The sequence below is a fragment of the Anser brachyrhynchus genome, assembly GCF_964034855.1.
Source record: "Anser brachyrhynchus genome assembly, chromosome: 4".
Lineage (NCBI taxonomy): Eukaryota > Metazoa > Chordata > Aves > Anseriformes > Anatidae > Anser > Anser brachyrhynchus.
The window spans coordinates 45560557-45581395 of record NC_137698.1 but is presented as its reverse complement, the minus strand read 5'-3'; the positions used below and the strand labels follow the sequence as shown (position 1 = coordinate 45581395).

Genomic DNA, 20839 nt, shown 5'->3' with positions numbered 1-20839 from the left:
CAGTTTCATAGATAAAATAGTATCATAGATAAAATAGGAACAGTATCATAGATAAAATAGAAATAAGCAGGCAAGCTGGGAGAAGAGTGGGGCTGTTCTTTTCACAGCAGTGTTAGCTTTCCCTTGGATAAAGTACCCAGTCACAGCCAAACACTCAAACACATGATATGAACCATTGCAAGAGACAGGGAAAGGCTACTAGCCTGGACAGAAAAGTGACTCAATTCAACAGAATGATGTGTTAGTTAAATCAAAGCTAAAGCTCCAGCAAATTAAGAAAACATGGGCAAAATCTTGGTTCTGCTCAATTCAATAAACATCTTCTATTCCTTGCAGCTAGGATTTCTCACAAGATTATCTGGCTCGAGAAAACTATTGTGTCAAAAGGCACTAATGATATAGTTTATTAAGATGTACAAGAACTGTCTGTATTAGTTTGGTTTATATTAATCTAACAGTAACCACATATCTGCACTGAAATACCATTTCTCTCCTACCACAAGATTGGATTTTTTTCCTGTCCTACCTTTTTCAGTAAAAAGCCCTTTAAATCACATCTCTTGGGATGACAGTAGCAGCTGGAACTTGTAATAGAACTGGAAATTAATCCCTAAAAATGTAAATATAAGCTTACATAAACCTCCAAACAAAGACTCAAAGTTCATAGTAGATGCTCCCAGTGCAAACAGCACTAGCAATACCAAAATGGAATTTTAATTAAAAAAATACAATACTATAACAGTCATTTGTTGAGATAACATTTTATGATACAATAGAAGAAACAGTTAAAACAAAAGCACAAAATACTTGGAAGTTTTACAAAGCAGCTATCAACTTCATTGTTAAAATGTCATTGAAATTAGCAGTACAAATAAAGTGAAAAGCTTAAGATAAAGTGCTTTTCAGTAATATATTCTGTCAAACCACATAGTTCTCATCATCAGCCAGATCAACTTTGCACCGAGGAAAACGGTGTTAAACCTTTGAACCCCTATTTGCAGTGCAGAAAACTTCACTACGAGAGACATTTCTAGAAATTTGAACTAAATGCAAAGAAAATCACAGATGTCATCACAGGCAAAAATCATTGCTGTTGCTTACCAGCATTATTCAAAGGTAATGCACAGGGGAATGGTTGCATGACTGACTGAGGCAAAATCTGATTTCACTCATGCTGTTTCACCCAGACCTAGCACTCTGAAGTCAGTATTTTATTTAATATATATACTAATATAAACAAGAGTGCTCATAATTCCTGGCTGTCAGGGCAAGTTCAGAATCTCTCTCTGTAATTGCATCAAAGTATATCATATACAGTAAAATAAATAATAAAGAATATGTCACAAGCCAGCATCAGAATGCCTTACCCAATGGCTGTCTGTAAATATTACACAGAAGGACCGGTGTACGTCCAAATTATCCATGAATATCAGTGAATCATTTTCATTAACAATTATGTGTAAATGAAATATAAAATCTGCTAGGGGAAGCAAGGTATGACAGAAGAACATCAACATTTCACAGGCAACTGAAGGGTTCAAACCAAACTTAACTGGAGTTGTAAATTACGCATTTCAAAGCCTTGCTTGTGGGATCAGATCACAGGATACCATTCTAGATCATAATTTTTTTCCCAGTCCCACACTCATAAGAAACTTTTGATTTTACAGGTTTTCAGTTGGACACACTGACGGCAATTTTTTTTATATTTTTTATTTTTTTTTTTTTAGAATTTTATGGATTTCAACTTTGTAATACTGGCTTTCCACAGTATTTAATCCACTCCAAGGATGAGGGAGAGAGAAAAAAGTTTGTGCAAATCTTCAGAGAAACGTCTGGTCAAAAGACTACAGTATTCAACTAGAAGTCTTCTGTAGAGTCCAACAGGCTCTGAGCCTGGCCCTCGTATACATCCAGAAAACAGCAACACAATTTCCAACCATAAACTGCATATGAAAGCATGACTAAGATAAATCCAGTGTTTACAGACCACACTTCGAGGATATGCAGGCCCTTGATTTGTATAGCACTTTTTCAACTTCTACCTTTTTCAGGAGGAATAATGCAGTTTACAGGGAAGGACGCTGGCCTTTAAATTTGTACCCAAAAATTAACTTGTAAAAATAACACATTAGTTATACATGCATTGTTAATTTCTATTAACTTCCTGTTAACAAAATCCAGACATGCATGAAATCTAAATGACAATTTGTTCAGAACCAAATTCTGGCTGGCTTTCACATACTTTGCAAAAACAGAATTGCATCTCAGTCTGCATTTTTCCTGAACTCAGATATGAAGTTTCTCTGTCCTCAGAGCTGCACAGAGCAGATCTTATAAACAGCATTAGACCCATGTGAGATTCCTAAGCTGTCCAAAGGAAGTGTGCACTCTCTCCATAGTTCTTATCTTCTGGCATTCAGCTGAGTACAGTCCAGCAGAGTGCCAGGAACCAGACAGAATAAACAGACCATATATACCAACAGTTGTTTGGTATACCTAAATCAGAGGGCAAGCAAGCCCCAAATTAGCTGAGGAAGAAAAATATTTTTCTGGAAATCACACAGTGAGATTGTTTTCCAAAATTTTATTCCTTTTCTTTATAAAATATATTACATTTTCTTGACCATTATTCCAACATTATAATCAAAATATTTTCCCCCTCTCTCATTTCAACAGTTAAAGTAGAAAACTACTTTAAATGGCTTGTTCAAAGTTATGATATAAAGAGAACATTTTTTTCCCATTCTGAAAACCTTTGCAATGCTACTGTCCACTTCCCAATGCAGAATGCCCAGTAATCTCAGAGCTGAATAAGGAAAGGTGCTTTTTCAAATTCCTTTTTGAAGCCGGTTGATCACAGAACTTTACTTCAATGTTGCCATCGCTGAATGCCTCCCTCCTTGCCTCATCTGAGTCAGTAGGATCTCTTTGAGAAACACTTGCCTTTTGCTGCCTCATAGAAATCCCTGAATTTCCAAGTTGCCTGGCTGGTGACACATTTTCTTTGACAATGCAGAAGCAGATGGCAGACAGAAAATTTTTCTTGAAGTTCTCATTCATGAAAGCATACACAATAGGGTTGCAAATAGAATTGAAGAATCCTACAATTTGAACGATTGCAAAGATCATTTTGACTGTTACATCATCATACTCCTTTTCAAAGTTACCTGGAAAGAAAAAGGAAGCACGCTATAAGCAAAGAATGACAAATATCCACTGCTTAGCCTATATATATATCCAGTATGGCATTAGAAGTTTTTGTTTAACGTCAACAAAAAGCCTTGCTAGAGGCCTTTAATATTATCAACAGGATTTCATCAGCAAGGAAAGAATACAATCTACCACACAACCCTGCTTTTTGTATACATCAGGAAGAACAGAATAGTCCAAAATAAGCAATTTATTAGCCAGAAAACTTGCTTAGTGGCAGAGTAACAGAAAACTTCTGATTTCCTAAACATAGGCCTTGTTTATTTTTCTTCTGGCTCTGCATTTCACATCCTTCTCCAATGTCTAAGTACTATAACACAACAATGCCAATCCCTGTCTTGCCACCAACCATTCATGGCTTCCTCATCTTTGCTGGCACAGATCATCTCATGGTATAAAAAATGCATCTTCTTGGTCATACCTCACTCTTAATTATTGAGATCACATTGAATTCCTTGAATTTAAATACTTGGCTACCAAACTTGGAATAAGCAGTATAAAGGTTTACACAGCAAAATAAAGGCCATGCAGCAGCTGAAATAATCCACCAAATTGGCAGTGAAAAAAGCGAAGTATTATACAGAGCCCTGTTCATGGATCATTACAGGCAACCCTATCACAGGACAACTCAGACAATTTTAATAGCCACAGCTTTGTATTTTTTATTCTTCCCACATATAAACATGATTTGGTTCTGCTAACTGGCTGCAGAACTGCTAACTTACCTACAATCTCATCTGAAATAGAAAGCAAATAAATGGCTGCTATATTTTCAAAGTAGAGTACAACAGCTACTGCTGCAGTAGGCATTGCCAGCTGCAGTCCCACATCCTGTCACAGTACCCATGTAGGAGATAGGAAGTGAACTGTGCAAGACCCAAGCAAATTTAGGCAAATAGCGAAGAGGGCAGATAACAAGAGTGTATTTCAAAACTAGTGTCCAACCCAGAGCACTGAAGAAGTTCAGATGGATTAGAAGATAATAATAATAAAGGGATATTATCATAGAATCAGAATGGCTTGGGTTGGAAGGGACCTAAAGATCACGTAGTTTCAGCCGCCCAGCCATGGGCAGGGACGCCACCCAGTAGATCACGTTGCCCAGGGCCTCGTCCAACCTGGCCTTGAACAACTCCAGAGATGGGGAATCCACAGTCTCTCTGGGCAACCTGTGCCAGTGCCTCACCATTATCACTGTGATGTCCAGTACTTATATTTCCAAATATGCCTACCTCATTAAAACCAGGCCAAGTGAAAAGATAAATATTTCACAGCAGTTTAACTCAAAGCAGTATGATAATTTATGTAGATGCAAATAGAAATCTTCATGTATCAAATTTAAATTTAATTTCAAAAGTTATATGTTCAAGGGGTTTTCTACTTGCAAAGAACTTTTACCTTCCAACCTGGTACTTTTGACCTTCCAGCAAATTAGGGTAGGATGACAGACATGGAAAGAAAATGAATCTACAGAGATAGGCTCACCATCCTAATATTCAAGTCTTGCTATTTCTGGAGTTTCATTATGAATAGTAAACCTCCTTTTCAGAACTGGATTATGTGCTGTACAAATTCAGAAAGCAATGGCAACCTCCTCTTTTAGGATATAAATTCTAAAAGAGCTGGCAGAGAGTTTGTGTTCCCCCCCAACCGTCCCTGCAACAAAGTCCAGTCAGGTTTACAGTAAGACATAAGGATCTTTTTTTTTTTTTTTTTACTCACATAGCAGGGAAGAGGGGATGTGGCTGACACACAAGTATATCTCAGATACAAGGTATTTCCCAAACACTACATCTGATAAGAGGTTTTTTGAAATGTACTTACATTTTGTGTGAGCACAGCAGAACATTCTATCCCTCAGACTTCAGAATAATTCATCTGTTGTTGATTACGCACCTCCATTACAAGACAGTGATTCAGGATTTATAAGCACACCATTAACCTGTGCTAACAGACATATTTTATAGCCGAATGCTGCAGCGGCGCTAGCTTTTCATAATCTGTAGTTCCATTATCAGAAAAGAGAAAAAGCACACTAGGAAAGACTTTATTATATGACACGTTGCAGATACTCACTGTATTCTATCATCATGTGGATCACATGGAAAGGGGCCCAACAGACTGCAAAGAGAAACACCACTGTCACCATCATAACAATTGCTCGCTTCTTCTTCCTGAAATTGCATCAAGACATTCCATACTGAATCACTGTGAATTGATTTGTGGTTTACATATGTTTCACTGAGTGAAACATGCAAACATGTCCGATGATTGCAGATGCAAACAAAACCCTGGAAGAATGCTCAGAAGCGCATCATTCCCTTTGAAACAAGAACCGTGGTAGCATATAAAACTAGTAAACAAATAATCCCTGTCAGGAATGCAAGGCATTTCCATAGCAGCAGCAAGCAATGACATAAGCATGTCTTGCATTTTCATTCTATTCAAGCAGATGTAATTCCAACAGTAACAGATGGGTTAAAAACCATGAAATTCCATTAATAGCTCCAAAAACAAGAGTTCAGTCCTAGAACTGGGAGCACTGCCATACCTGCAGCACCTGATTATACAAAGAATTTGAGAGTAGGTGAAGCTATGCCTGCAACATTCAGCCTTTGTTGGTAAGTAAAGTGCTGGAATTGAGAGCAAGAAATATGCTCCCTTGCCTGCACCAGAATGCCTCACAAACTCAAGGTACACATGAATTTATCATTTTTCTCAAAATGATATACTATTCATATAACTACATTTCTAGATCCCAAGATAGATCTCTCACTTGAGCTAAAGAAGTAACACTTGCAGTTACAGAATCTTCTTCCCACTACGTGGGACATTCACTAAGCCAAGGAGTAGCCCAAAGCTCACATCATCTTAACTCCTGTAAAATTGCATCCTCTTTTAGTTCCGATTGATAAAATCATCTACTTCCTTGGGTACTTCATTAGACAAATGTCTAAGCAACCATTACTTACAAGCAGCTTGAAGCTATTTCTTACAGAACATATTTAAGGTGATATGCTCCTCAATGAATTGACCTGTTAGAGGTTTCTAGCACATCATTCAATGGATCAATTTGCCAAACTAAAGGCAAAAATGTGAGGTAATATGAAGGGTAGCCCATATATAGTGCTCAATAGCAAAGATGTTATAAATGTACACAAACTTACAAAAATCAGTAATTATCAGTGAACAAAAAAGATAACTTTTCAGATACAGAGCTACCATCCAGGTAGTCTCACACAAACAAATCTGAGAACATTCAAAAACTCGTCAGAAGTTATAACAAGATAAACTGTGTGAAAGTAGTTTTAAAGTGAATTCTGATTCCTCCCCCCTCCCCCCACACCAGTTTAACTTATAAGATCATAAAACAGTATTCACAGTCTTAGAATTCTATAAAGAACTTTCCATAGAATATAAGGAAATAACCTACCAACATTTTTCCAAGTTACTTTCCAACTCATGACCTACATCTTTTAAAAAGAAGGATTTCATGATGAAGGATATCAGATTTATTGAGAGAGCTTGACATTCAAGGTATGGCAATTCTACATTTTGATGAAAACTGTTTAAGTTGCATTAATATGGGTATCTTGTTTAAATAACTAGCTAGCTTTAAAAATCCAGGCTATGCCTGCCGAATTCCCCACAGATAAGATGGATCTCTTTGCACTGGCTCTCAAAACTTGTCAATAAAAATAGCTTTCTAAAAGTCAAAATGCCAATTGTATTTTATTTTACAAACCTTGATATTTTAGACATTTCATTCCCATGAATGGTTTGAAGAACAGAAGCATCTCCCACTCGTTTCTTAATCCAGAGTTCGTAACCAATTTTAGTGTACAAAAAAAGCATCAATATCAGTGGAAAAAGAAAGAGTATAACAAGAATAAAGGTAGTATATATCTTCTGATAAATTGGACTGGCCCATTCTTCCAGGCAACAAACATAGACTTTTTCATACAAGAAGTCATATTTAACCTGTAACAAGCATAAAGGAGTTGAGTCACTACAGTAATTATCCCAAGTGTAAAAAAAAAAAAAAAATGCATTATTGAAATATTCTTGGTTCTTAATACAAGAACTGAAATTCAACAGAGAGACCTTTTAAAGTGAGAAAGTTCTTCCAACCACTTCTCCACATTAAGTGTTGTATTGACCCAAGTTGACAAAGAAAGGTCAGGAGATGCTCTAAGTTGCACTCCTCAAAACTTTTTTTTACACTAGGATTTTTCAAAGAAAGTCTCGGCTACGTATTTTGTGAATAGAGATAGGTGTATAGACACTTCACATATTCAACTTTTTAGAATAAATTTGTAAGCATTCAGACTCACAAGCAACAGATTCTGGCAAGTCTTTTTTTTTTTTTCTATAAGTGTACAGTAACTCCTTAAACTATAATGCGCAGTTAATTACACTTTAAACTAGATACAGTTCTTCAAAATCTTGCAGGAGACATCATCATCCTGAAACATCAATCTAAGTCCTACATTGCTGAGTCAGTGCACTTCAAGAAAAAGAAGAAAGAAAGCTACAGTGCAAATCCCAGATACAATCAGTGCTCTTTGACCTAATGAGGGCAGACATGACTAGTCCCTGCTGGCAGTCCATCTTGTAGTGCATGCAAGTCCTAATTATTCATCTTTCTCATGCTGGCACATACAACCAAAACTCCATTTCTGTTATTCCCCTCTTACATTTCTCAAGAGCTTATTCAATCTCATTGCTAAAGGTGCAAAAAGATCCAGGAAGGACTGAGTTGAAAATATAAATTCCCGTTTCACCTAACATACCTCAAGCCGTTGAACATGCCACATAGGTGACCCAACAATAACTGCCAGCAACCAGACTATGCCTGTAAACAAATAATTTTTTTAGTACTCTGTACAACAAGGAGTGTAAGTTTTGGTATGAACAGTTTAACAGCTTCATCTTTAAAAACCATGCAAAATAGACTATTTAATAGTAATTTTCAATGAGGCATACATCAATCAACATTCATAACAGCAAGATCTTCTGTTATCAATTTCCCTTCTCTCACAATACCTTCATTTATCAGTATGTACATACAAAGGCAATTTAATTTGCGTGAGCACAATTACCTATATTCTTTGTGTTACAACGGAAGGATCATTTGCAATTGTGACATTCCTTTAGCAGTGCTTGCAAATTTTGAACCTCTCTTCTTAAGAAAGAAAAAAAAAAAAGCTTACCAAGCATTGTGAAAGCTCTTTTATTGGTGTACTGCCATTTCATTTTTAGTGGATGCACAATTCCCTGATGTCTTTCCACAGCAATGCAGGTCATTGTAAGAATCTCAGTTACAATAGCAGTGGATTGAACAAACGGTACCATCTTGCATGCAAAGGCACCTGCAATTGTCAGAAAGTAAAACATGCAACTGTTGTGGCTCATGAAAAAATACTAATAAGTCTACCGTTATACAAAGTGATATCACGCAAAAAGAACAGACTAGTATTTCTATATATTTTTTTTAACAGTTAAACCGCTAAGTCTCCTATTTAAACAATTCATCAAATGCAGCTTCCAATAGTCATTCTTCCATTGCGCATACTACACCTGTAAGAACAAGAGTTCTAAGGACATATTAATGCCTACTGTTATTCCCACTCTACTCTGTACTGGTACAGCCTCACCTCGAGCACTGTGTGCGGTTTTGGGTGCCACAATATAAGAAGGACATAAAACTATTAGAGAGTGTCCAAAGGAGGGCTACAAAGATGGTGAAGGGTCTGGAGATCTGAAGATGTGTGAGGAGCAGCTGAGGCCCCTTGGTTTGTTCAGCCCAGAGCAGAGCAGGCCAAGGGGAGGCCTCATGGCGGCCTGCAGCTCCCTCACGAGGGGAGCGGAGGGGCAGGCGCTGAGCTCTGCTCTCTGGGGACAGCGACAGGACCCGAGGGCACGGCATGGAGCTGGGACAGGGGAGGGTCAGGCTGGGTGTTAGGGAAAGGTTCTGCACCCAGAGGGTGGTCGGGCACTGGCACAGGCTCCCCAGGGCAGTGGTCACAGCACCCAGCCTGCCGGAGTTCAAAAACCATTGGGACAATGCCCTCAGACATTGGGTCTGATTTTAGGGCTGTCCTGTGTGGAGCCAAGAGTTGGATTTATATGATCCTTGTGGGTCCCTTCCAACTTAGGTTACGCTATGATTCTACATCCACTTGCTCTGTATCATTCCAAGACTTATTCCTATTTTGCTTTTGACCAAGTCTTCCACCATTTACTGTCAAATGTAAAGTTACAGGGATACTATCTTTTACCTCAGCAGATAACCCTTTAGTTTTTACAAGGTCTTAGTGTCACTTGTTTAGAAGTTGACTTTTTCCTGCTGTTGCAAATACATTTCTTCTGCTCATTTAAATACCACTCTATTTGTACACTTTGGCACTTAAAGCAATGTTCTGCTGAGTGTTATATTAGAGGAGTCCTCTGCTATGCATAACTTCAGAGAAAAATTCAACCTCTTTATCGTTTTTCCATTCTCCAAATCACCCTTCTTCCCCCCAGTTAACACACTAAGTTGATGACAATGTTGAAATTAAATGCAATTTCCTAGCTGCATTTTCATGGTTGTATAGGTTTCCAGTGAGATGCTGTATTTATGTGTAACTATCACCAATCTTTAGATTTTGTTGGTGCTATAGCTTCCAAAAAGTACATATTTAATTCTTACCAGGTTATTTATCATTCTCCATTACTCACACTCAAGTCCAGCCATCTTAGAAACTGTGTTTAAATAAGTCTTCAACAAAAATCTTGTGTTAACACCTTTCCCAGCCTGTTCCTCGTTCACTCATTTTCTGTCCATTTCTGACCCTGAGGTCATTTTGTGTATCTGCATTCCTACAGTTCTCTTACATGCCTACAGTTCAGTGTTGGCTATTAGTTCCTGGAACAGCTGTCGATATTTCCTTTATGTCATCATTATTTACACCTTACCCAGATACACTCCATAAACTCATAGCAGAACTGGATCAGATAACCATTTGACTAAGTTAAGCTTTAAGATCCTACAGACACCTTATGAAAGAAAAGCACAGGAAACAGAAAGAACACAGAATGGAAGCTATCAAAACTCAATCCTGCTCTCCATACAGGGAACAAGGACCAGGTAAACTTCTATCTAGAAAGAACTGGTTTTCCACTGGTTTGATCAATCCTAACTGGGAGAGGAAAAAAATCACTTTCTGTAGCTCAAAAAAGGGAGAGGGAGGACAGGGGATAAGTGGATGGACCTTCAAGTCAAGGACCTTCGAAATACATAGTCAACACCAGCACCAGAGCCAACATGCTCACAGATCTGTCTTAAAATAAAATTAAAAATATATACCACACAGCCCAATTTTAATCTATTCAACTGAAATTTTAGCATGGTCAGCAGGAACTGTATAGAAGGCTGTACGTCTGCTTCTTACCACAGTTTCTGACCTAGAATGTATTTTGCCAGGGAGCTGGCAGGAACAAAATAAGCATAAAGTCAACCTCTCATGAAACATGGTCATCATCTTGACATCTTATCCGTTTCTCATCAGACCCAGTATGATATGGGATACACTACACATACAAGCACCAGACCCAGACCATCAAATTCATAGCCCTTCAACCAGAAGATGGTGAAACTTCTGCACTGAGATAATAAAACGCAAGCTCAAGTTGCACCTTTGCACATGTTGAATGCTGAATACAACCAAATCAAAGGCTATGGCTCACAGTCTCTGGTCTTTTCTGAAAATCAGATTTTCATTCAGTTCAAAATCCTACTAAATCTAGTTTTCTGCTATCACTTTCAAGTTTTTTCCCCCACTAACAAAGTAGTGGAGGTGACTCCTGACAAAAATTGAAAAAACTACATGAGCAGAAAAGCAAAATTTAAATATTTTTCTTAAGTGTACAATCTCCTCTTTCAATGAGTCCAAGTTTGAGCGATAAAGCTGTGGCAAAAAAACCTTTCATCATACACTGTTTTTCATATCCTGAAAGAAGTCAAATAGTTGAGTCCATTTGAACTATACTCCATTGTAGGGGGCTGACTGTAATACAAGATTCCTTCACTGAAGTCTCAGAACTCTAAAACACTCATAGGAAGCAAAGAAGTATCAGTCTATCACCCTACTTAAGTAATAAAATTAGGCAGTGAGTTTCACTAAAATTATGAGTCTGGCAGAATTTTCAGCCTATGTCTAATTATTCAAAGAGCAAACAGAACAGCTGAGTTCAATGGGTGGTAACTCCCAAACGAAGAGTGAAAAGATCCACTAAACTCAGACTTTCATTGCCTTTACTGATACGTTCCCATTTTCTTCAAATAACAGTCAAAGAGCACAGACTAACATTATGCCATTAGTTTAATCTCCAAGAAAAAAGGCTGTAAAAATTCCTCACTTCTTATCTCTGAAGGCAAATTCCCAAAAAGCGACGAACTAAGCTATAAGTAAGCGTTTAAAAGGTAGTAAAAAGAAGAGTCTGCACAGTATCTATAGATTAACCCTTCTGAGCTAAATGAGGAGAGACATTACCAATTCCAGAATCATGAAACAAAAGGATGCTTTTCATTGCAGGTGAAATTGGCTGAAATAGACACTTGCTCAGTCACATGTACACATCTCGGTTCCTTAGTGAATTGAACTTTCGTAGCCAAGGAAAAACAACAGCCATGTACATTTTGTAAGCAAAAAATAACAAGAAATTTTCAAAAGGACATTATTTCAACCTCCCTGAAGCTCCTCATGCAACTAAGGCCAGCATCTCTGAATATCAACTTGCATTAACGTTACCACAACACTTTAGGGGTATTGTTTGCCTTGAATCGTCACTCACTACACAAGTTCCTATCTTCTGAAACTATGAGGCACTCCAGTGCTTCATATGTAAAACTTCACCAAACTTAAATGACAGTAGCAAGAAAATCAGCTCTAGTTTCTATCAGCGTTTGAAACTGTTTAACAAAGAAGAAAGTGGTTAAAGCGTCACAGACAGATGAAGAGTCAACTTCAATGGAAATCTGACCTCAGACTTCAGATCCAGCTCCATCATCCTTAATTACATTTGAATTGGTTTCAATCCTTTTTCAGCCCTCTGCTGAACTCAGCCGTTTATGAATACCTTGTCCTTGGAGTCCAAAACTCGACACAGTATTCTGGACACTAAACACAACCTTGCTTATGTTAACAGGTGAGGTAGGTTTTATGGGATCTTCCCAAAACACAGACGATGCATCTCTTCTTCCTTCCCCTTAATTAAACAAAAGCTGTAATCACTGAACAAGAGAATTGCGGAAAAGGGGGCCTGGAATTCTTGCTTCCAACCTCAAGAAGAAAGCCCTACCACTAGGGCCCCAGATATCCTGGAAGGGAAATATCTTCGGGGCCACTATCTGAAATGGACATAAATTACTAAAGCCACCTTCAGCGCTAAGTGAAGGAGTTTAAGAGCAGCTCCATCATTCACTATTTCCAAGCTGAGCAGGTTGCTCTGTAATTTCTAAACCTTTAAGCTCGAACTCCTGCAGCATTTAAATCATTGAAAACAAAGCACAAAAGTCATTGTTTGTCTTGTCTTTCAAAGACAAGAAGTGCGATAAGGGCAGAAAAATAGCTCCATGAATTTATTATATTAATGGGCTAAAATTAGATTTCTTCCATCAGGCCTCAAAATGATAGATCGCCTGGTAAATACAATACATAGGATTACAGAGGGAAAAACTTCAAAATAGAAAATCATCTTCTGTCGACTGCTTCTGTGCAGCTCATCTTTGATGTAAAGAAATTTGTAGCTACTTTCAGGAAATAAAGAAAAAAAGAAAAAAAGAAAAAAGGCATTTTTCCTCCTCTTCTCCATTCCTTCCACCCCTGCCTACCCCATCTACTCCTTAGGCTCTTCTTCACTTGCAGGGGGAGCTGTGTCTATGTTCAATCTTCCAGAACAGAGCTTTGCTTCAGTTCTTTTGCAAACTATGAAGTAGTTTCAGGAATGTAGTATGTAGTGGAAAGAATCTGACAAATATTCTTCAAGGACTATCTAAAGGCCATTAAATTTATTTATTTTTAAAGAGAAACTTGCTGAGAAAGTATCTCCTTTTATGCCTGCTCATTTTCCACTTAAGTGTCATACTCCCCCCATACAGAAACATGACTTGGAATATTTTAAAATATACATATTTAAGATGTGGTAAAGCATTAAAATGTTTAACTTCCTACAAAGTAAGTCTTTCAGCAAAGACCTCCAATAGATCATTACTCAAGAAGGCACTGAAGCATTTAATACCAGCCATTACCAATGGAGAAAGAAAACTTACAGGGGATTACTGGGAATGAAAATAACTAATTGCTTCTCCTTTGCAAGAGGCTAAGACATTCCCAAAAGTATTCCTCATGCACTGCCAAAAACTGCATGGTTTATTCAATCAATTATTAGTTTTCCCCAATGACAATATATTCAGAAGGCTGCAAATATGAACAGTATGCCCTTCCGCAATTCTTCGCATCTTCATTATCAGATGTTGTCTCTGTATCTCTAAGCTTGCCATTTCATCACCACTGTTTGAAACATCTGTTTATTTTTCTTTTATTAGGGTAACAAAGGCAAAATTCTAAAACCATTCTGGTAAAAGTTAAATTGCAGCTTCCTCTGTTAAAGTGTTATTGACCAAGCACTTGCACTGGAAAATCTCTCTCTCAACTTCCAAAACAGTTTTCTCCAACTTCCTTGATGCAAGCAAGGTCTGTTTTCTTTTATTTTGTAACTTCAGGGCAGAAAACAAGTCAGTTGCAATAATACAGCTTGTATCCTTGAAGGTACTTCATACTAGATTGGGCACTGCATTGTTTTATGCCGACTCTTGGGTATACAGGTATTTTGTATCTTTAGTAGTTTGCTGTGACGCACAAGCCTCTCACCTGTGACCTGTAGAGAATAATGAACATTATGCACTGCTCTGCCCCAAACAACATATGAGCGTAGCACACAATAATAGAAGATCTGTAGTTATTTATACCTCACTGTTTAAGGTCAAGTACAGCAGACAAGATAAAAGGGTTCGGTTTGAGCCCACACAATTAGAGCATGTACCTTGAACAGCCCATAGTTTGTTTACCAATACATGGTACAGTCCACACCATTCCCTCTGTGCTGTGATTTGAAAGTGTGAACACAGCTTGGGCTAGCTGGCCAAGGAATTCTGTCTCCACGCCATCCACACTCCTTCCCCACCAAGGCTCACATTCAGCTTTGTCCATGGTTTGACAAAGCCACCGAAACAGGCACCACAGCCTTCAGGCAAACCTCACATCAGCAGCTTATTGCAAAACAAAGCAATCAGTGAGTAAAAACAAATACGCATGTGCAAGGACGCAGGACAGCTCTGCAGCAAAGCACTGCTGTTAGAACACCAAACCACCAAAGGGCACTATACCACTTGCAGCTGGGGTAGCAACAGCAAGCGGAACAGGTGAGATGTTGGCAGGGACGTGAACAGGACATGGTAAACAGTCTCAATCCACGGCAAAGATTGCCAGATACTTCTGCCAAGAATATAACAACCACCTCAGATAAAACACTAACCAATCCATCCACATTCTTCAACTTGCTTGCTTTCTCTGCCTGATTAATGCAACAGCAAACATTTTACATCAGTCATTGTGTTGAATATTGATCCACGATTTGCAGAAATTCCCTGTGCTAAACATACAAGTTTTCTTCTATCAACATTCTTTTGCTGCTTTTGTCAGATGTCATCCTGCCAATTATATATTAAAAAAATAAAAAAAACTAAGGCCATTATTTCCTTTACTGAGGTATTCACTGGATAACCTGTTCTCAAACTATCTTCATACAGAATTTTATTCCTACCTCTACTTATAAGCACATATGTGCAAGTAAACAATAGTAGTGACAGAATGAATGCAAAGGCAGGATTTCAGCAAAACAGAGAACTAAAATCATCTTGCTCTCATGGATGCAGACAATCCAAAGGCATAACCTCTTACACTGCGGGAGACTGATGAAGAGTGTTCTTGTGTCTCTGACTTGATTTACACCAAGTCTAGACACAACTTAAATTGAAAAGTTAAAAAAGCTTAAAAGAAGATATCCAGTTATTGGAAGCTCATCTCCAGTTTTACTGTCTAGCATTAACCCTAACAGCATGCCAGCAGAGTTTGAGAGCATACGGAAACTGTCCAGCATCAAGGAACACTCCAGAAGTGAGCCAGTGAGAACAAGGTCCTGAAGCAACACTGAAAATAAGAATGATGAGAGCTTAGAGATATCTATGAATACCAGGCACAAAGAGGCCCAGTGATTTTATTGATGATGATTTTGTCAGAAGGGAATGTTTACGCATTCTCATACAGAAACTGTGCAAAGTAACACACTGCTTGACATAAGATGTTTGGTGCAGAAAGCACCCTAAGTGCAGAACTGGCTACGACACACCACTTGGTTTTCAGCCAAACTTGTAGAGGCGAGGAACTGTTGTACCAAAGAGCATACGAGGTGCCTAAAAAGACCTTTACTGCTTCTTTAGATGCATTCAGGAAGCAAGGCAGCTATATGTAATAGGCAGATAAGACAGCAATAGACAGAAGATGCACCTCTCCTTCATAGTACCTGGAGGCCAGAAAAGATATACAAGGGCATCTCAAACGCTGCTGTGTTTCAGGTGACCCAGTACTCCCCATGTGATAGGAAAAAACAGCCTTCAACACCAGTTTTAAGAAGACACATCCTGTCTGATAAGATGCAAAATTCACAAGCAAGATGCAGCACACGTATTAGGTCTACAGAAATCTCATGTTTTGACTTTATCTTTTGCTAGGGCTATTATATTTATACAACACGAGAAGTAATTTTCCAGTTGCTGCAGGCAGTTTTGCAAAGATATCACTGTTACTCAGTGAATCTGTTTCAGAAAATAAAGCAACTCTTAGATATTTGGCCCAGACAAAAGCCCAAATTGACCCTTAACAGGGCAGCCATCAGTATGACCACAGGACCTCTACTGTTGTCTCTCACCTATGATCATAAGTGAGCAAAATCCTCAAATCACTCCAGTTTGCACCAAGACCACCTTTGCTGCATGCACCAATTTCACTTCTTATTCAAGTTCCAATCTCATCCCCTTCATGCAAACAAATGATACCAACCATCATTTATACCAAAGCCACAATTTTAATTTTTCTTCCACAGTATCTTCTGCATCGCTGAGAGATTAGTTCACAGAATTTCTATGTAAAGGTCTTCTAGAAATTACAGCCTTTTTAGTTGCAAAGTATAAATAAGAAATTGAATCTTATACTATCACTTTAAGAGTCTCACGCTGTTATAGAAAACAATATGGATTCACCCATTTTTGGTCAAGATGGAGCTGATCCCAGTTACTGCATATGTGGAGCTAGCAGCTATGTTAGCACTGCATAATCACCAGGCAAAACAAGCTGCACGTTCAGTTTGTTGAAACTCCAGGTGCTAAACTGTAAGTGAAGTTAAAGTGTGTTAACAAATATACTGTGGAAGAAGTCACATCAGTGCCTTTCACATCTCTGCTGGAAAAGAATTGACTTCTGGTAAGTGTAACAGTAGAAATCTTCGGTTTCTGAAGAATTTTGACAAACACAATCTGTTACAGAGGAGTGACTCCACCGTTCACAATTTGAATTACTTCACATTGCCAGCTATTAACATTTTCCCTGGAGTCCTATTGTAAACTATGCACAGCTGGAGGCCTTTTGGGTGAAAGTGTTTCACCTCTCACTTTAGAAGGAACAAAATGGTAATTATTCCTTTCTGACAGCATCCCATTACGGAGATAACATGGAATGGCTTAAAAGTTAACAGCTACTTTAAAGCTGTGGCTGTTCTTACTTCTGTATCTCATCCTAGAGCAACTGTAGTTCTGCCCTCACTTCTCCTGTTCTGTTGCGTGTTTTTGAAGGGGAAAAGAAGATAAAGAAACACAAACACCTGCACACAGGCATGGAAATAAAGGACCAACTCCAACTCAAAGGTAAGTACATAACATACTTGTGTCTCAGCACACATGAACTAGTACAGATGCTTGTTTTAGCGATACAGGCGCAGCTAGATCAAGAAGTGAAGTGACTCTAAAAGCTCAAAAACCCAGAGCTATTTCATGCATCAAATGACTCAGTACACACCACTTTGTCCAGCAAGAATATACTGCATGCTCAAAGCAGCTTTTTCTTAACAGAGTTGGAGCTTGCACTACTCAGAGCAGCTTGCATTAAGGTGGATGAGATAAAGCCTCCTCAGACTAGAAAATGGAAGGCAAAAGGAAAATTACACCTTTAAAGCAAGCAAGGAAAAGAGTCCTCCCAGTCTGGCAGGCTCTGATTTGCAGTATAACTGTAATCACCATTCATGCTTCAGTGTGAGCCTGAAGAATCAGAAACCCCTGGGACACCTTCAATTTACATCTCATTTCCCTGAGTTTTGCTTCACTCCCTGCCCACCCACTGAAGGGCAACATTCATCAATTATGCTACTTATTATGCCCTGCCAATACCACGTTAGTTAAATCCAATTATCTTACCGGGACTGTAAAGGTTGAAATCAAAGTCAATGGGACCTGTGAATCCATTTGCACTTAAAAAGCTCTAGCACTGCAAAGAAGGTAGACAAGAAGTACAGTAAAACCCATACAATGGCACACTTCAAAATATCCAAGTGCTGAATATCTGAAGATATTTGTCGCAACCATGCCATCATTTCTACACTACTTGTAGATTTTGTCAAGCATCAAGTAACATAAGATGAAGGGAAACATACATGCTTTACTTATACTGTTCCACATGCCTCTGCTATTTCTGCTGTAATTCACCTCAGGTGGAAGCTTCATTGGACTCAGCTTTTACATGGCTCTGGTCAAATGTGTGGTCTGAGGCTGACAGACCAGCATCCCCCCTACAAGGGAGGGAAATCACAACTCTAATCTTGAGAGAAAGACAACTCTAATCTTTAGGAAAAGCTACCCAATTCAGTTTTCTCCCTCTTACACAGGACCTCCTGATGCCTGCAGCAAGTTTCTGCTGTGTTCATCTGCAAGAAGAACTGGAACTTCAATAGTCAAAACGAAGGCACAGCAGTATAGCTGTCAATTTATCCCATTATTTTTATTACACATTCTCATTAATTTTGGGGTTCAATATCTGTATCATCTTAAAAACGAGGGTTGCCTGCCCCAAAACATCTTCTAAGAAAATAAAACAGCTGCAAAAAATATTTAATTGTATTTACTATCATTTGCACCTGTAGCTTCATATTCATCACTCCTCCCTGACAGTTCTTGGCTTTGAGACCAAAGTAAAGTCAACTTCTCCTTGTGTTATGTGTCTGGGTGCTTTTAAAATCTCCTCTGACCAATTCCTATCCCGCATTCGAGTCCATCAAATGTGCTGGAATTAAATCTCAGAGCTCCGAAGGTAACCTTCGCTATCTTCCAACAGTAGCACCACAGGAAGCCTTGGAAACCAAAATTTAACAGCACCACTTTACAAACAATCTTTTTGCTACAAACATTTCAATTTGCAGTCCTACAAGACCTTGTCTGCTACTTGCTGCAAAACCACCCCTTTCACTTTTCCACTTACGATTGCCTAACACCGTGTTTTAAGACCAAGAAAAGGTGGAGTAATACCGTTTTGCTAAGGTTACTTCAGCTTTGTCTTTTTGTTACTTTACTTCTTTCGATCTAGGATGCATTTTTTTTAATTTTATTTTTTTTTAGTGTTTTCTACTTATCAGAAAGGTCCTTCATACTAGTGGGAATACAACATAATTCCTAGGATAAGAGGATACGTTGAAAATAACGCACCGCTTCACCATTTCAAGATAAATCCTGCGCATCCCCTCGCTCCCCTGTTTCTCCAGGGACACGGCCTTCTCCCCACGAGAGAATGAGGAGCTCGGACCCCGAGTTTAGAGCAAAAAAGCCACCTCAGGAGCGCCTCACGCAGCCCCACGCGACCTGTGCGCAGCCCCTTACCCACACACCCACGCACAGGCACCCGAGCACCACCGGAGGGGGCGACCCGCGGGCAGCCCGGGGGCGAGCAGCTCCGGGTAGCCCAGAGGCTACCCCGGGGACGGCAGGCTTGGCGAGGAGAGCCCGTCCCGTCCCGGCCCGGCACGCACCGCCCAGCCAGTTGGAGGAGATGTTCTGCAGCATGGTGAAGGGCACGCAGAAGAAGGCGATGAGGAGGTCGCTGAGCGCCAGGGAGCAGATGAAGATGTTGGTGACGGTCCTCATGGCGCGGCTGCGGGTGACCACGTAGAGCACCAGGCAGTTGCCGAACAGCGCCAGGGCGAAGATGAGCGCGCAGACGAGGACGAAGGCCGCCTTGGCGCGCCGGGGCAGCTCGGGGATGTAGACGAGCGGCCGCAGCCCGTACAGGGCGATGAACTCCTCCCGCGTCACGTTGTTGTCCCGCAGGAGCTGCGCGAACTGCTCCGGGGTGATGTTCAGGGACCGCATGGCGACACCCTCACCTGCCACCCGCCCTCCTCCCAGCCCCTCAGCGCGCCCGCCCGGGCACACGAAGCCCTCCTCGTCCGCAGCGGCGGAGCCCCCGCCCCGCCGCGGCCACCGCTCCGCCCGGCGGCAAACTTTGAGGCGGCAGCGGCGCCGCGGCCAGAGAGCCCGGGGCGGGGGGAGCGGCGGCGGCCAATCAGCGCGCAGCGCGGGGCCGCCCCGTCCCGCCCCGCCAACGGCCCCGCCGCCGTGTGAGGGGCGGCCCTTGGGCGGCGCCGCGGCCGTGAGGGCACGGCCCCCGGCCCGGCAGCGGGAGGGCGCTCCTCGTCCTCCGCACCTGTTGTGGAGGGGGCGGGTGGTCCGGGCTTTGGTCCCAGAATTCAGACAGACCTTTTCACAGCCCTCCCCTATTGGCCAGAAAAGCTCACCTTTCAGTCCGAAAATGACACTGCCAGGCTTGTGTTCCACAGGGCAGGCTGGCTTCTTTGGAGTCTAATTGCACTAAATTGACCACGCGTAGCCTAAAACAGCTCCTTCCAGTCAGCTTTTTCATTGCTCCTCTTCTTTCCAGCCTTAAACTAGACAGAGCGTAGTAAACCACCCTGTACTTTCCTCATACACCCTTTCTGATCCCCTCCTTTTCTTTTCCCTGCTCTTCCCCCCCATTACATTAGTAACAAAAACAGCATTTAGAAGCTCTTCTATTAACACCCAAACTAGATGCGTTTCAGCTGATTTCATTCCCATTAGAAATAAAGGAGGCTCGAACTTAGAGAAGATCAGTCGTTGTGTTTGTGGAGTGAAGTGTTGTATTATTGATTGCAAACGCATCCAAGGGTATCGGGAACTTTACAAGCAAAGGAGAATAAGCTCTCACCTAAATACTGCAAATTATCAGGTTTTATGGCTTACAGGGACATTTGTTGCACATCTATCCTTTTTTATTACTATGATTGCTGATTACAAATAGTAAAACGGTTGCATTAAAAATGAAATACATCTGAATGGTCTGCATAATATAAACAAATCTTGAAGCTGTAGGCTAAAGAAGTGTGCTATTACATCTGCTGCAGATTTAGCTGGCTTTTTAGTGCAAAAAAAAAAAAGCACAATGCAGGT

The 20839-nt window shown here is 40.2% G+C and overlaps 1 protein-coding gene across 1 annotated transcript; it reads right to left on the bottom strand.

Annotated features, from left to right (window-relative positions):
- Positions 1 to 664: 664 nt before the first annotated feature.
- QRFPR (pyroglutamylated RFamide peptide receptor) lies at positions 665 to 19846 on the bottom strand. The gene is made up of 6 exons (XM_080588720.1): positions 19384 to 19846; positions 8427 to 8585; positions 8007 to 8068; positions 6959 to 7194; positions 5290 to 5387; positions 665 to 3170 (listed from the first exon to the last, which is right to left on the bottom strand). Exons 1-6 carry the CDS (start codon positions 19721 to 19723, stop codon positions 2767 to 2769), a joined length of 1299 nt encoding a protein of 432 aa, XP_080444846.1. The 5' UTR covers positions 19724 to 19846; the 3' UTR covers positions 665 to 2766.
- Positions 19847 to 20839: the final 993 nt, after the last annotated feature.

What these genes read in the sequence shown, in the direction of transcription:
- QRFPR (XM_080588720.1), bottom strand. Translation starts at nt 19,723, where the DNA reads ATGCGGTCCCTGAACATCACCCCGGAGCAGTTCGCGCAGCTCCTGCGG. An exon ending in GGCATGTTCAACGGCTTGAG is followed by an intron (nt 7,195 to 8,006) that starts GTATGTTAGGTG and finishes TGCTTGTTACAG; the next exon opens with GTTAAATATGACTTCTTGTA. An exon ending in CCACATGATGATAGAATACA is followed by an intron (nt 3,171 to 5,289) that starts GTGAGTATCTGC and finishes TTTTCTTTCCAG; the next exon opens with GTAACTTTGAAAAGGAGTAT.